General features: G+C 39.4%; 1 protein-coding gene across 3 annotated transcripts in view; it reads right to left on the bottom strand.

The window, feature by feature from the left end:
* The window catches only part of RSRC1 (arginine and serine rich coiled-coil 1), a 150,344-nt gene that overhangs the window by 108,150 nt on the left and 23,992 nt on the right, over window positions 1-18,202 (bottom strand). For 2 of the 3 annotated variants that reach the window (XM_068406655.1, XM_068406656.1), the window contains one exon: window positions 8,142-8,312. The exons of the other annotated variant lie outside the window; for it this stretch is intronic. In XM_068406655.1, coding sequence (XP_068262756.1) covers window positions 8,142-8,312 — 171 coding nt within the window. The remainder of the gene's footprint in view (window positions 1-8,141; window positions 8,313-18,202) is intronic. 3 annotated transcript variants of the gene reach the window in all.

Genomic DNA, 18,202 nt, shown 5'->3' with positions numbered 1-18,202 from the left:
CAATTTACTTCTAATGTCTTCTGCCAAGCACTGAAAAGCTCATCAAGAGGCATTTATCACCCAAGTGGCATCTGCAGAACCTGCTGGGACACGGCCAGGGCTGAGCACAGGAGATAAAACCCTGCAAGTGCCTTGGTTAAATGCCACTGAAAAAGGTCCCCTAGACAGAGGGACCTCAGCAAACATCTAAAGACCTGACATAGGAAATAAAAAGGAAAAATGAAGACTATATTTGAAGAAATAACTCTTCAGCTCAACAATATGTCAAAGTATTTAAGCAGCTGTAAATCCATTAACGCAAAAAATGTATTGACAGCCTTATTAAGTATCAGAAATTAAAATGGTGGTCGGGTTTGATTAATGGCACAACATTTCTTTTTTCGTTACAACCGAGAAGCTGCTCTTAATTTATTCCATTAAAAATTGTCAAAACCACTTTAAAAACTAATCCAAAATTCTGCTACTAAGGAAGCTAGGGTGAAACCCATAAATCTAGTAAAAGTTATTTAAAGCTAGCAAGTTTCTAGCAGGTCTTTACCCCCCAATTCAACAATGAACAATGATCCTTATAAAAATCATGTCTCAGAATGCCAGAACTTGCATGTTTTTAAGCTAATCAAGACTTTAAACATCAAAATTCAACAGCACGCACACACAGGTCAATGAAAACATGTATGCAAGTTGTTTTAAAACAAGTTAATTAAAAAGCATAAATAAAATATGAATGTAATGCTTTGATTAGCAAAAAATTTAGTGGAAAAATATTGCAGTGGTAGAATTAAGTAAATCAGTACCATAAAACATTTCACTTTTGAAGACTTTGAGATCTCAAGATTACGAGCATGCCAAGGCTGCTGGTCTAAACGCGGGATCTGGGAGTGGAAGGAGCTCCATCAGTGACTGGGCTTTCACAGCAAGCCAGGATTTGCAGGCGTCAGGCCCACCTTGTGGAACGTGACAGAAGTTTGTCGCCCAAGGACCAAGCAGTACACACCATCCTCAGCCAAAAACCCAGCCTCACCCCTCCCTGGAATGACATGCCCATTTTAATAAAGCCTCAAGGCACCTGATGACAAATTTCATATGTCGCTCTGATCCAGTCCTCAAGCCATGATTTAACAGAACGACATACCATTATTTTTAGAAATACTATGTATTTCCCAGATTTAATACCACCTTAGAAGAATACATGTTGGGAACGGTTACTTATGTTGATATCTTTAAATTACTACAGAAAATATCTCTTTGCATATACAAGACAAAACTGCAGTGCTAACATGCCACCTGACAACGTTCAGAAAATACACCTCACAATCTACAGTGCATTTTTAAAAGGTCATTAATGTCCAAAACTCAGGATATAGTCTAGCTAATACTATATTAGCAATTCCTAAACCACACAATAAAGAACAAAGCTTTCAAACTGGGCTGCTGTCTTAAGCTTTGAAGCCAAAGAAAGATGGGAGGGGAAGAAGGGTTGTGCTATTTCATTACAAGCAAATAATTGCTGCTTTCCAGGGAACATGATATTTCACATCTTAAAACAAGTCACAAATGAAGGAAAAAGAAGGAAACAAAATGTTTGTCAGGTGCTGGAGGTCTAAAAGACAGTGATAAGGAAGAATCCCATAGGTGTATAAAATAAAAATCACATTCTGGGACTGGCTGGAAGCTTTAGTCTTATCTAAGGGGACGCCAGAATAAAAACCATAGATATACATCACATTTGCATGTCAGAAAAATCATGCTAAAATTGCTTCATCTCAGGGGGGCAATGGCACATGAGCCTAAGGCACCTGGAGACCTCACCAGAAAGGATCAGAAGGAACCAAAGCTTGAACCTCTTCCAGCCCCAGTCTTGATGTAGAGCTCAAGTAACACTCGCGTTGCCGTAACAGGAGAAAGCTGGTTTGCTTCCCTGTAACTTATCTTTTCTAAATACAGTACTTTCAATAAATTAGCATTTGATCGATAATCCAGACTGTATCTAGCACCTCGTTTTCCTATTTTGCTGGCACAGAACCTTTTTCAGTAGGAAGAAAGGATTCTGTAATAAAAACCCCACTGTCATTAGTTCAAATCTTATTTTTAAGCACGTTTCTCTCTAGAAATTAGTGCAATTCAGCTTTACCGAACAACCAACAAGATTTTTTTTTTAAGTAAGATTCATAGGACAAAGTACATTATTATGCTTCCAGGAGGACTACCACTAATCTTCCCATAATCAATCTAAACCACACAGAGAGGGCCTACTCTGAGAACTGCAGCTCCCTTCTTGATAAGCCACTGGAAATTAAACCCAACCTGTCCCATTCCCTTGATGCAGAGACAAGGCTTTTCCCTTTTTATTCAGTGACCTTTTCTGATCAACACTACCCATTTTTTTTGTTTTAGCCCAGCATAAGATTCATTATTGCAAGGAAAAACAATGAAACCAAGAGAAGAAAAGCAGGAAATGGGGCAGCCAAATGTGGGACCTGATAAACTACCTTGGCAGAACAAAGAACACTAAAGTTTTGCTTTTTTTTCAAATAAACAAAAATTTAATAAAAGAAAATCACTAGACTAAAACTTATTGGTAGGAACCAGACACCAGATGTCGACTACGCATTATAAAGTTTTGCAGAGTTAACAGAAAATGATAATGCGTCACAAAACGTATATTGGTCCTTATTTTATCAATTCCATTTTATTTATAACACTTCATAACGTATCAGTAGATACAGTGTGTTCTGTAAAAATCACAGAGGTGTGGTAACACCTCGACACAGCACTTGTCAGTTAACTTCCATGAGCACAGGAAAGCCAACCACGTGTTTGCTAATTACAAAGTATGAGCACTGGTAGAGTTCTAGCATATAGTAACGGTCCAAAGCAATAAGGTGCACAACATCACTACTGCAGGCATGGGTCATAACTTGAGAACAATATTGCTATTACAAACAGAGAAATATGGTTTGAAACTTGGCCTGGGAGACTGGATGAACAGAAAAGGCTGCAAGGCCAAGCAAGTGCTTTTACTTTGGAAACGCTGGCAACAGCTATTCAGAAAAAGCCATACCATTTATTGATTTTTTTTTTTTATATCCTTCCAGGCAATAAAGCTCTTTCTCCCATGCACTGCAACAGAAATACAAAAAAAGCAGGGAACACAGTTCGAACAACTCCTGTGAGATGAGGAGAGCAAAGCAGCACAAGCAAACTGGTTAGTTCAGATTACTTGCAAGATGGAAGGAAAATAAGTAGCTCTGCAGTAGCTGAATATAAACTGGTTAAGAACATTTCTTGCTACCTAGAATCACAGAATCATTTAGGTTGGAAAGGACCTTTAAGATCATCGAGTCCAACCGTTAACCCAGCACTGCCAAGGCCACCACTAACCCATGTCCCTCAGCACCACATCTACACGGCTTTTAAATCCCCCCCAGGGATGGTCACTCCACCACTGCCTTGGGCAGCCTGTGCCAGTGCTTGACAGCCCTTCCCATGAATAAATTGTTCCTGATCTCCAATCTAAACCTCCCCTGGCACAACCTGAGGCTGTTTCCTGTCATATCACTTGATACCTGGGAGAAGAGACCGACCTCCACCTCACTACAACCTCCTCTCAGGTAGTTGTAGAGAGCGATGAGGTCTCCCCTCAGCCTCCTCTTCTACCTGCTTGTCATCAGCTTTATTTTGCAAAGAGTTTTCACTGGAAATGAAATAATCCTCATAATCTGAAAGATGGATCATTTTTTTGTTTATGAATACCTAGGGCATGCTGCTGGGACGCCTTCCGAGTTTGCGTTGCTTTACCTTTTAAGTGAGTACCAAACTATTTCAAAGCCTGATAGACTGCTCTTAACGCCAGGTTTTTTCACCAAGTACTGGCAGATGCTGTAGAAGAGCTTCCCAACCCAAATTCAAAGCAGCTGTTACCACAATCTCCCTCCATCACGGCTGAACAAATAGTATATCCCTTAAAACATTTCAGATTGTCAGAACAGAAGAGTTCAGCTGTTTTGCTAGGACTGTAATGCAGCCTGTCTCCAGGAAACAGCTGACACTTCTCCAACGTTCAAGAAATTCAGTGCTCAACCTTAAAGAATCTTCACTGGAGAATGCCAAAGGACGACGACTGGATTACTACAGCAGAATTTTTTACTCATGAAATCTCTCAAGATGTTTACTGTGAAGACAAGATCTACTTTGCAAGAACCTAAAGTTGCCCTGATTTAAAAACCCCCTCACACCTACAAACATAAGCCAAACTCAGAAAAGAAAATTATCATTAGAGTTTATACGAGCCATAAACAAATAAAACCATTTGCTCCCTAATTAGTGCAAAAATTGCATTTTGATTCTCCACTTTAGAGGAACAGCCGAGTCTCCAACACATGACTGCTTGTATCGGATAACCAGCAGTGCTGACAAACTGAAATACCTTCTTTTATGCGAAGTCAAACTATAAAGTCAACCAGCATCTGATAATTTATATTCCATCTTCTCACAATCTGGCTTTAGGATGATCTCCATTATAGCTTTAAGTTCACTATTTTCAATAAATACATTCCAAACTCACATGAATTTAAATTGAAAAACAGATCTGGCCCTTGATGTGTCTTGGAGTACCTGTAAGGATCTATTCCAAATAGAGGTCAGAGGACTATTTTTTCCTCTACGGATCCCCTGCTGCTGGAGTTTCTAGAAAGGCTCTGTAGAATAATGTTACTTTCAGTGCCGATCTAGACACTAGATCTAGAAATTCATTCACTTGAAGAGTCACCTGCAACAGATTCCTCTCACTATTTCACATCCAAATGTACACCTGACAGGCATTTTTTGTGTCCTTTTAGACTTTCTTCCTCATACTTCAGAGAAAAAAAAATTTGAACGACAAGTTGAAAAGCCAGCACCATCATTGTGTTCCTTACAGCAGAACAGCCATGAGAAAAAATAAAATTCTTATTTTTTTCCTGCCCAAACTGGATCCAACTTAAAACAAGACAAAACCACACATTTTGAGGAGGCATCACCTATCTCTGCTCACTGTCTCTCCAATGAAGACAGCTGATGGAGCACATAGTTTAGTGCTTCCTGGACAACTCCAGCACTACGTCACCTGGGTGAGCAGTGAAGTTCCAGTCGAGGCAGCGAACCGTGGTGCTGCAGCGGGCTGGCATCAGTCACAGAATCTGCAAAGGCAAGCTATAATGAGAGTTATAATTCTAACTATACCTACAAAAGGGCATCTGACACCAGTACAAGACAAAAATCCTAAATTATGACATATACCCTCAAAAAATATCAGCAAAACTAACTTGCTACCTTCTGCTGACCACAGCCAACTCCAAAAGGCCTTACAGCTACTGGAAAACAAAAAATTCTATCTTGGTGCTTTCCTCAGAAATGAGCATAAAGACAGAACAAACGAACCATCAAATCTCCCTGCTGCTGCAGAAGACAAAGGAAAAAAAAAAATGACAGAAGCCAACAGACTTACACAGCAAAAGGTTCACTTAGTCTGTGCTGTACCATCCTCCCTCCTGTACATCTATGAGCTAAGGACAGGTGAGCTTCCATGGCCAAGGACATACAAGGAAAGGCTGAGGGAGCTGGGGGTGTTTAGCCTGGAGAAGAGGAGGCTCAGAGGTGACCTTAGTGCAGTCTACAACTACCTGAAGGGAGGTTGCAGTGGAGTGGGAGTCGGCCTCTTCTCCCAGGCAACCAGCGATAGGACAAGAGGACGCAGCCTCAAGCTTGGCCAGGGGAGGTTCAGGTTGGACATTAGGAAGCATTTCTTCTCAGCAAGGGTCATTAGCCATTGCAAGGGGCTGCCCAGGGAGGTGGTGGAGTCACCATCTCTGGAGGTGTTGAAGAAAAGCCTGGACATGGCACCTAGTGCCATGGTCTAGTTGCCATGGTGGTGTCAGGGCAATGGCTGGACTCGATGATCCCAGAGGGCTCTTCCAACCTCATTGACTCTGTGATTCTGTGTAATTCTGTGATCTTTTCTTTCCCATACTTTTCACTCAAAAAGAAAATAAATACATAAATAAATGATACAGAGGAAGAAAGTTGAGAGCTTGGGAGGCCTGAGGAAGCCTCATACAAAAACACAACTGTAGAACATCTTGCTTGGCCTCTTTTTCCTGGAGCACACACAAGGCAAAGAGACACTACACCAGCTCTCTCCGTTCCTACACACCTGCACTGAAGGAAAACTGCAGGTTCCCAATTCACCCTCACTGGGGGATGTAACAGAATATTCTATAGACAAATAATTGTGCAGTAATTGCAATTAGCAATTGCATCAGAGAGCTCTGTCCTCTCTGTGCATTCAAATACGTTGCTTTGCAAAGCTTTTAACAAACAATAATGTGGTGCTGACACAGTCTCAATCTTCAGAATGACAAATAACTGTAAAGAGAAAAAGCTGCTCAGATCCATATTCTCTGTACAGATACACTTTGATCAGTATTTGATTAAACTGAAAAACATGTCGTCCCCCCTCAGAAAAGTTTATGAAGCACAGATTATATCAACACCATCCTAGGCACATTTCATTTTGTAGTCTAATAATGCTCCAAGTAAGAAAACCCTGTACAAAGCCTACCAGTCAGTACCTGAGCTCAGAGGAAAATGGGCTGATATCATAAGATGTTTCTATTATCAATTTGTACTCTTTGTCCTAACTACCTTGGAAGTGACCCAAACAGGGCATTTTGTTTTCAAATTTAACATAAGCAATTTTGTAAGTTATCAAAACATAAAGATAAATTGCTTGCTTCCAAAAAAATTCCAGGCACTTCTGTGTTCTTCCTATAGATCTCATTGATCCTTGTTATAAAAGGGCATAAAGTCAGGCAGTATGCTCACAGAGCACTGCTATAGACTCCAACATGATTTAAGATGTGCTTCTACACGAAGCCCAGGAAACCTCTCGCACGCCAAATGTTATGTGCTCAGTATGGATTCTGTCCCTACTTTTCTACTTCAATAAAAAAATTTGGCTGGAACATCCAGGTTTCTCCTCAAGCCTTCCAAAAGTAACAAAATACATTTGAACTTCAGGTAAATGGGTAAAAGGCATCTTGTTTGTGACTTATCAAACATCTCAGGGGTTCTGTTTACACTGAATGGTACTGATGGCTGAAAACATCCACAAGAAGAGACAAATATCCCACATGGTTTAGTAAAATGAGGAAAGCATGTCTTAAAATGAGTGGAGACGCCACTCTTGAAGTTCCCAGCAGTCTAAGTAATGTGCTACAAATAAGAAAAAAACATGTAAATAGCTAATCCTGAATATTTACATAATCAATGCCATAACCATGGATATGCAGGTAACGATATCTGAGAGACTAAATAACTAATATCACCAAGCCATAAAACCAGGGAGGTAATTGTGAGATACCTCCACGAACATGGGTGGAGGATGCTACTCTAGAAACTCCCATTTAGCCTTTCAGCAGGAATCCACCAAAGGGAAGTTCATGAAGTGACACAACAGTGTCTTCCTTTTTGCAACCAGCCACATAAACAGGGAAAAGATAAACATCACAGTAAAGGTTGCAGGAGATCAAGGTGTATAAAGCAGGGGTAATTACGTAAATTGCCTGTTCTGAACTCTGTAAAAACAAGATCAACAATCCAATTCATTTCAAGCAGAAACTAGGCTGACAGCAGGTTTGGAAAGGCAGATCATGCACCCACAGCAAGTGCTTCTGCTGGAACTGTACTTTGAGCCACTAATGAAGCCCAACAGGAACTTCTGACAATGGGGGTGGGGGGGTGAACAGTGAAATCCACCTTTTCATAGGAAACAGTCTTCTTGCTTTCCAATACTCCTCATTTTTTCCTTAAATTGTGGTTATTATGTATTGGAAATATATTAATCAATTGAAGAAAGCTATTTAGCACACCTGAAATCAAGGGGAAAAAAGAACTGTAAATTAAACCATCATTTATTTGAAATGATGTCACATTCCAGAATTTTAAAATATTAAGAATCACATTATTCAAAGATTTTAAATCATTTCCACTTAGTTTATGTAAAATATAATGTACTATAAAGCAAACTGATTACAAAAAAAGTAAAACGACACTCAATTGTTCCCTGTTTTTATTACAGTTATATTGTTTGTCATTTCACTTACCCATGCTTCGCGCCATATATCTCCTTTTCTTTTCCTTTGCCCTTCTCTTTTATTTTTTCTTTCTCTCTGCCTTTACGCCGCTCTCTTTCACGAGACCCGCTATGAGTTCTCCTATGAGTGGATCTTTCACTACTTCGACTACAAGAACGTTGACGAGGTCTTGATCGTGATCTACACAAAATCCATAGTATTAAAATTTAGCAGTCATATTTTTCACCGTCTCTGTATGTTAGATTTGTTACATAGTCCAACTATTTTAAACACATTTTCAAATTATTTATTAATTTAATACTTTTAAACAAAACCCTGCCAATTTATCAAAAGAAAAGTGAAAAAGAAAGCACTGCTGCTACTCTGAAGGAAGAATGCAAAATAAATTAAACCACACTCCATAGTATTCATCCTTTAACAAAGTAATCTGGTATCACCAAAGTAATCTTTGGAGCTGTTGGAGAAAGAAAGGAAGGAAATTTTTTCTTGAACATTAAATTCTTAAGTTCTGATCAATTTAGCTTGGCAAATAATCAAAGAATTTACAGCTGCTATAAAGTGCTTGTATTTACGTATTAAATACATTACTACTAATAACAATGTTCCAACAAAAACCAGAAGTGACGTGTCCAAACCCCTATCTTTAGCCTGCAGAGCTGACACTTGAACACAGCTTCTTAGTATCAAATTTGGATTTGAAACACACTTTGTAGAAAACCTATAAATGGGCCAACCCTACAGGCCAAATAATGCGAGAAACTTCATACAGGTGCAAGGGCTTGTGCACATACTTGGTTACAAGCTCCTACATGGCTAGAGGATACTCTGTTCTCAATCATGTTACTCATTCCTCTCTAATAAATGTATGTTGTTACTGATATACCTGAATGAAAAAAAGATCAAGGATTATTACAATATGACTGTTTCTATATGTATACAAAAAAACTTTTCATTATTCCTGAATTTTTTAGATTATTTTCTAAATTTTAATTTATTTATATTAATTATAATTTATCATGGATCAATATATCTTTTCTATGGTACATGAGTAGCTACAGACAATGAATATTTAGGAAAACAGCAGTTCAAGTTTGCATTAGTTTCTATTACAACGTACGTCTTCGTAACAGTTCTGATGGCACCTCATTGAAAAGTTTCATTAAGTACTGAGAGGTTTAGAGGGGGAAGGGCATTTTTTAAAACAGTATAAAAAATTTCTTTAGCACCTTTTGGAGTGCAAAACTCCAAAGGGCTTTAAAAGCAGAATCACAGCCAAAAGATCACTCAATTTAAAAGGCAACAACTGTTTAATAAAACTCAACAATAGAATAAGCTACATCCAGATGAAGCTATAAATTACATTTAGGAAAAATGTTGTTATTGAGTCTGGAATTTGTCCAGCGTGCTGGGGTGAACGTACCTACTCCTGCCATCGAGCCTCTCAGACTAGCGCTCGAGGTCAGACCTCGGCTTTACGTTTCGTTCAGCAGATGGCAACTCTTGCAACACAATATCTCCTCTTATCGGTCACGCTATTAGCACTAATACAATCAATCAAATTACCACTTGAGTGGCGTATTATGAACTACAGAACACTTGCTGTCTCAAAATGGATTTTTATTATGTCGTCACAAATTAAAAAGCATCCACCCGTTCTTTAGTTCGCGGGTAGAGGAAGTTTTGACCTAGAAGAGTATTTGGGATATTAGATCTATTTTTTGGTTGGCACAAAGACAGTGGGTTTACAAGCATCGTGATGAGGCAGGTGCAGATTTACAGACCACGACCCCGCGGACATTCACTATTCAAAGGTAACCACGATTTCTGAGAACTCTGCAGGCAAGATGCAGGATCAGAAACAGTAAAACAAACAAACAAAAGCACCCTACAGCAACACAAACCACCTTCGTTTGATGCAGGACCTCTCCTTACTCAAGGGTGTAGTCCTTCTGTCCTGTAGACAGAAATAACTGAGGAATCTAAAATATTTCCTGCAGGAGAGCTTACTTTCTCAGCTCAAATTTGAACTTGTTCTCACATCAACCTTTCACAGTTGCAAATAACAGCAGACTCTGTTCAGATTAGCTGGATGCTCAAATCCTAGATTTCTGTTCACAGAAAGATCACAGAATCAACCAGGTTGGAAGAGCCCTCTGGGATCATCGAGTCCAACCATTGCCCTGACACCACCATGGCAACTAGACCAGGGCACTAAGTGCCATATCCAGTCTTTTCTTAAACACCTCCAGAGATGGTTTTTCTGTTTTTCTGTTCGTTCACATGTCTAAGTCAAACAAACGGCAGGTATAATTTATATACAGAAAAACAGCTTTCAAAAATTAAAAGGAGACTTGGCACATCAAATTTGTAATAATGTATTTATAACAGCATTGACAAAGTGATGAACATTTTCTTTACAGAAGCTTTCACTGCTCTTTCATTTGCAATCTTTTGCACCCACAAAATTAATTAGCCAAGAGTGATCCCTAATCATTGTTTATCCTTTGGGTTTTACAGTTATGGAAAATAGCTGATGCAGGTTGTGTTCCCTGTCCCAGTCAGGCAGGCAGATGACTGTCACTGGGGTATTACAGTGAAGACCTCAACAGAAATGTGAAGTTGCACTCTGCAGGACACACCAGTCCAGTCAATCCTTCCGTCGCCAGAGCAGTTGATGGGGGCTGTAGATCAGCCCAGAGCACAGATGCAGACAACCCAGAATTGGCTTCATGCAGAGACAGCTTCAGTATGGCCAGACTTGTCAGCTCAGATAACGAGTTCGCACACGCAGAAGGGTCTTCAGGGCAGTTCAGGTGTCAAGTCCATCTGCCTTCGTGGGCTGCAGACCCCCAGCCCAACCCAAACTGACTGCGATGCCCTATTTTAGGGGATCTACAGAGGGAACAGTGCGGAAAAAAGGTTGCAAAGTGGATCTAGTGTATTCTGCTGCACCTGAATACACTTGCAGAGTCCCTCCTATATATTTCTTCTCCAGTAGCTAAGATATACACGGGGTTTATTTGCTCGGTGCAGGGCAGAGCAGCCAAGACAGGAGTGGGGAGGGATAGAGACAGGCACACCCTAACACAGCCTCCTGATGCAGGTGACCACCAGCCACGCTGACCTGTGATGGATCCGCACAGAGACACAGCCTGACCTCCTCCAAAGAGGAGTTTTCCTGGGTTTTCCATCATTGTACAAAGTTCTTCGCAAATATTTAATTTTTCAGTATTGTCCCTTAATGCTGCAGAGCTACAGCCCTGCCCCAAAAATTAACACTGCCTAAGTTCATTGTATTTATGTATCTTGATTACAAACAGTATTTATAAAGCACAGATGAAGCAACACAAGTCCAGAAATACAGAAAGATGTACTAACCCCAGTCATGAACAGGGGTGAAGTAAATAAGGAAAACTGAGGGAAATAAAAACAGAAGAGTCTAACATTAATGCTCCCTTCCATTGCTGAATGCCAGTGAAACTCAGATTCTGTTAATCATTTTTAAACTGGGGGAAACACTGTGTTTCCGATGTTGTGCAGCAATGCATGTTTTTGAAAAAGCTGATTTTGTATTAACCTTTTTCCTTCACAATCTATCCAAAGTCATAAGAATGGAGGACTATTAGAAAAAAAAACACTAAGCAAGCACAACACAGTTTTATTGACAAATTTAAGCTGAATCTCAACTCTTGTTTAAGTCTTCTGCTAGTCTGAAAAAAAATCTTAGAGACTTCTCACACAAGTGAGGCATGGAAATTTTAAAAATATATTTGCTTAATTATCTAAGTAACAGCTTAGTATATTATGCTTTAAGACACATTATGTAGTTTTGCCACTTTTTGATAAAGTGAAGCACAGAGACTAAATAAGACAACAGATATAAGACAGTAAAAATAAACTTTGTGGCATAATTCTCTAGAACAATTTCACCTTACATGATAAAATAAGTTCTGCCAGCAATACTTCTAAAACTGAACCAGAATTAACAGGAAGCCAGCAATAAACCGTAGAAGAACTGCTGAGCTTAAGCAGCTAAGACCACAATCTTCCCAATCTCTGCTACTGTGTATAAAGTATGAGCTAAGGGTTCTTCCTCCCCAAACTGAAAAGCTTAAGGAAGGGATTGACCAAAAGAATAAGCAAGGAAGAGACTCACTTTATCTTTTAAAGAAGGCACAAAATGTAATCTTAAGGAGGGGGAAGAGCCAAGCATTTTAAACATGAGAACAAAAATGGGATGGTTGATTCAATAAAGTTAAGAAAACTTAAATAAATGAAGCTAGAGATTAGATTCACAGCGAGAAGGAAGCCAAAGGTATGCAACACCATATACTGAGAGGCAAAAAACATGTATTCAGAAAGCAAAGAAATGGCACAAAACCATTTTTAAAATACAAAGTAAGGAAAAGCACAGTTTCCCACAAAGTACACAAAAAGATGTGCTATGTTTGTACACAGGCAGATGTTACTACTCTTCCTGGGACTTTATTTATTGGAAGTCCTTCCAAAACAAACTGCCATTTACATTCTCCCTCTTACCTACAACTGTTCTAAGACCGCAACATCTAAAACCCACCTAATTTCCTCCAGCTCTGAGGGAAGCTCCAATCTCTCTTACATCCCAGGCTAAACCCACCTGTTAATACAACTCAAGACTAATTCTACACCACCAAACACGAGCTCCAACGAACCAGGTGACAAGAAGACTATTCAACAGAGGAGCCATGACTCCCCATTTAGCTTGGTCCTGTCTGAACCCCGCGGGTAACAGCCAGTGACCGTATGAGCACACACCGTCCCACAGACATCAGGACAGGACTAAGACAATATTTAAAAGCAAGTCTGGAATGTTGGAAGCTTCAAGTCTTTGCCTTTGCGATCCAAATAGTTTTCTCTATGTAATTTCTATGCTGTTTCTTCCCCCCCTCTCTCTTCCTTTTAGAGAAAGAGGTAACGTTCAACCTCTAACATCCACTTTTCTGTGGCAACTGCAGAATTTGAGCAATGAAACCTCAGAGATTTAGATCACGCTTTGACAACTTCAGGTAAGACAACCGACCTTTCTGTAGTACACCGAGGTTGCAGGTAATTAAAAAATTAAGATCAAGACCAGCAAGAAAAATGATGCTTCATATTGCCTAAAATACGTTCAGTATTTCGTAGTGTCACCCCCCAGCAGCGCAGGCTGGGTTCATGGGGCAGAGCCTCTCGGTAACAGCAGACGAGCACGGCCCAACCTCAAACTGGAGGGCCGTTATACAGAATCAACCAGGTTGGAAGAGCCCTCTGGGATCATCGAGTCCAACCATTGCCCTGACACCACCATGTCTTTTCTTAAACCCCTCCAGAGATGGTGACTCCACCACCTCCTTGGGCAGCCCCTTCCAATGGCTAATGTTACCTGCACAGAGCCAGGCCTAGGCACACGGAGAAGCTGCACCTAATGCCACAGAACTTCATTGTACAGTGTGTTACCATTTTGATAAGATAACCTGTCTTTTTTCTTTGCCTATAAGCCCAAAATCCTAAAACATTTAAGAACATTTTATGCAAGCTTCCATGAGGCCTATATTAAATCCAAAACACGCAATAGGTTCTTGACACTGGAAGATAATTTCATAAAGTGAAAATTAAAGTACACTAAATTTGCTGCTCAGTGTATAACAAGCTGCGGTACATTTCCATTTGTAGCATGGACAGATTCACCTGTATGTTACTATGGATTACTATTAAAATATCTCACGATATATACAGAACAGGAAATAAAGATATAACTTTATGAAACGGAGCTACAAGAAGTCATCTGTGCCAAGAACTCATCAGTAAACAAGAACAAAAGTCCACAGATCAAGCAGAGAATGAAGATTTGCTATTTTATGACTGTCGAAAAATAAAAACAAACCCAATTATTCATATTAAAGCAAGTCCCAAAGTGTTCAAATTATAGAACTATTGGAGGGGAAAAAAAAAATGAAGCTGGAGAGGAGACTGCCAGCACGCACACCCCTTCCCCCGAGCGACACACACAAAGCACCCACCCACCATGCCAAAGGTTAAGTCATTTAGTCAAGTTCAAAGCTCTTCAAAGAGTTCTTAGATCCAGATAAGCCCATATGTTACCAAAATTCTGTGAAAAGCTATTACTTTCCAATCTGCTTTTCATGTCTAAGTTACAGAACACACAGATGCTTGGCATCACTCAGTATCCCTAAATTCTCACACCAGATAATCAAGGCTCACCAATAACTTTCCTATCTAAAATCCTAAGAAATGTCTTTATTCCATCAACACTTAGTCCACTTGTAAAAACTGAAAGTATCCATAAAAGCCCATTCAGTTACTGCACAATAAGTGTTAATTTGCTAATTTCTTCACAGGTAATCAATTAAAATGTAAAATATTGGATAAAATTAGTTGCACTAAATTTAACAGCTGCTCCATAAGCATAATTAGTTTCACAAGGGCCATATGTATTCTGAACAGAGACAGAGTTGAAACAAATAAGCAGATTTTAAAACAAGTTTGAGGAAATCTGCATTTAATTAGCAGGTGGGCACTACAACTGCATAATGTTTTTATACATTTATATTTATGAAGTGACAGAAGATCTAAAGGCTTTTTAAAATGGCGTTTATTGTTTGAATGGGAACTGTTTTGCTGCATGCTAAAGTGATTTAAATCCTTATAGCTCCGCTTTGAAAAAATCATAAATGGTGAAAGAAAACATGTGGAAAACTGTAAAACTAGAAAGAATTTGCGACAAAAAGCAGATACACATACCATAACCAAAAGGAAACTACACTTAATTAAATGTACACTACATCTGGAATATCAGCCTAATAAAACGTGAAACTATTAATTTTCATTGTTCTAAAGGAAATGAGGTCAGTGTCGTTTAGTATTTCCCCAATTATATTGCACTAAAGCATCGAACTATATCTTATAGGTACAATCTAATCTTTTCAAAACACTACAATTTGCAAACAGTCACCGAGAGGGACTTTTTTTAAACAGAAAGAGGAATTATTCGAGCACAAAACCAAGACAGCTCAAACAGAAGAAAACAAGCGCTCTTTCAGTGAAGGGAAGTTGTTGAGAAAATAAGTTATTTTGTTGGCAAACAGCAACCACCACTCAAAGGAAAGTTTCTGAGATGTCAAGTTCTTCCCTGGCATTCTTCTAAGTATCTCTCAGCTGATACAATTCTTATTAGATTATTATTAGCTCAATAGCCACAAACAAAACCCAACAAATTCATGCCTCATTAATACTTTAGCAATAAATCAAAAGTCTGGGAAAGAACAATGAAACACCACTGCATTGCATCAAACCTGGGTATTCATATGGGTAATAAAGGCACATCGCAAACGCACAACTAATTGTGGCAAAACGGCGTGTTCTCTTTCAAAGCATATTAAGAGAAAGTTTCTTGTTTAACTCAACTTCACTACCAAAAAAAAAAAATCATAGTACAAGTTCTTGGGGAAGGCAAAATAATTTCAAGCATTAATTGCAGTTGTTCAGAGTGTAGAAATTATTAATACTATATATATATATTTTAATGCTAATATGGCTACCTCTATAAAACATTTCAGGTCACATTTTGCAATTTTAAAATGCATGCATTTGAGGAAGTTAAATATAGATACTATGTATGATAATATGGTTTGTTTACTTATTGTTAAATATAAGGTGAGTGAAAATGAAACTAGGCAGAAGCAGAGTCGCCTTGTTAGTCTGAAATGAGACTGGTGCTAAGAGGAAAAAGAAGTTGTTTCAAGCCACCAGTTTAGACAGTTGGTAAGTGACAAAATAGAGGGATATTAAAGATGGCAACAACATCGTCCATAGTGCCAGAGAAAAGCAAGATGAAATACAAACGATAACCAGGACAATCAAGAACCCTGTTCACAGAACTGAGAAAATGGATTCACCAGATACAGGCACCAACTTAGTTCAGCAATAAACCATTCTCCACCTATAAATTATGTTAATTACATAATCAAACATTTGAGGAAATAATACTCAAAATTAGAGTAAGCTGTAATTAAAAAAACAGTAGTTACTGAAAGTTTGGCATGAAGAGTACATAAATGCAGCTGGACAGAACCGATAGAGAAGACCCTACTGTAAGTTTTGTTTCTTCTCAAGCAGTCCATTTGTTACAAATCTAGTTCTCCAGACTACCACCCTCTGGTCTCTCTTCTCACCCCCAAAGCAGATTAAAGCACTGCCTTTGCCCCTTTGCCTTGTCTATCCTACAAAGAGTCTGCTCACAGTAGCTGGAAGACTCTAGATCCAGCGCTAACAACGACAGTGTATCTCCAGTTCAGCACGCCCACGTCACCACAAAGGTGTCGGAAAACCTACAGGAGATCAACAACTGGGCGAAAAGAATTTACTCCAGAAATACCTAAAGTTTACTTAAATTGAGCTTTTGTGTCAGCAGTCCTTCACTCAGACTTGCTTCTCGTGGACTCTGACAGGACTCCGTGCCTCAGAAAGGAGTGATAGACCAGAAAGCTGACCATGACCCTACCAGCTGCAGGAGCACTTCAACAAAAGCCTTCGCTGAAAACTAAAACCAGAAAACAGACTTTATTAAGTATTATCTGAAAACCAGAAATATAAATCACAGATTAAACAGCTGCTATTTAAGCATGGAGATAAACCAGTTGTTTTTATTGATGTGCTTTTACAAAACACCTAACAAAGCTCGTTACACTAACCGGTACGTAACTGTAACTTGCTTCCTCCGTCAAATGGCTCGCTTGAGGAGCATTTCCTCACGTGCAGAAGTGTGAGCTGCTGGAGAAGGCCAGATGCACATTACAGATATGTATGGAAGTACAAAACCTAACTGCAGTGTTATTGGATACACATTATTTTTGCATTCGGCACAGAACACTATATATGCTATTTTTCAACAGGCTTTTTGATGCAGAGGCAGGACTGCGGGAGCAGCTGTGGCCAAAGGAAGTGTAATGAAGTGTGCTGGCTGGGGTTGGGGAAGGGAGAAGAGCTGTGTGAACAGCTCCCACCGATCCACTGCAAACAGTTCCACTCCACTAGTGATGGCAGGAGGGGATTCCCTCCCCACTTCACTCCTTTAGCTTACGCAGAGGTCACTAATTGCCCTAGATATAACCGGTCCAAAGGAGCTGAGGATCTTTGACCTCATCTACATTGGGTGGAAACATGTTGCATCATTCATTTCCCTTGTTAATCTGTACAAAGACCCTGGATGGCCTCTCTTTGCAAAGATCTCACCTCAAGTTAGGACCATTGGTTTAAGAACACATCTTTTTTTTCATGAAATTAATTTCTTTCATGTCTTTCTTTTCTTAGAGGCTGTCTCAAAACAGGACTTTTTTCTAACCCTACATTCATGTAGCCACCTCATGACTGAATGGTAAAAGCTAGAATTTAATTCTAATAACCTCTGGGTAGTAAAATGGTATAGAACTGGGAGTTAGTACACCACCCTGGCTGCTAAATAAACTAAGAAAAAAAGCCACCCCTCTGATTTCCCATTGCTTCTCATTCAAAGCAGTTCTAGCAGAAATTCTAGACTTCAAGGGCATAAAAAACACACACACCAACACAAATGTATGCAATACCCAGCTGCACATATACTATATATAAACTTCTATATAAAACCAAAGTTAAGGTTGATAAGTAATTATTATTCCAGTAATCTGTTAACAAGAACAAAAAAATAACCTTGCATCAGTTCAATCAATCAATCAATCAGGTTCAAAGAGCCCTCTGGGATCATCGAGTCCAAACATTGCCCTGACACCACCATGGCAACTAGACCATGTCAACTAAGTGCCATGGCCAGGCTTTTCTTAAACCCCTCCAGAGATGGTGACTCCACCACCTCCCTGGGCAGCCCCTTCCAATGGCTAATGACCCTTGCTGAGAAGAAATGCTTCCTAATGTCTAACCTGAACCTCCCCTGGCAAAGCTTGAGTTGAGAATATCCAGGTTGTTTTCTGCTCACACAAAAGTTTAAAAGCTACTCAACCTCCAGGTGAGGCAAAAGCAAAGCAGTTGTTAGTTTGCCA

This window comes from Nyctibius grandis, chromosome 8 (genome assembly GCF_013368605.1).
Source record: "Nyctibius grandis isolate bNycGra1 chromosome 8, bNycGra1.pri, whole genome shotgun sequence".
NCBI classification, from domain to species: Eukaryota; Metazoa; Chordata; class Aves; order Nyctibiiformes; family Nyctibiidae; genus Nyctibius; species Nyctibius grandis.
This window is presented reverse-complemented; position numbering and strand designations above follow the sequence as displayed.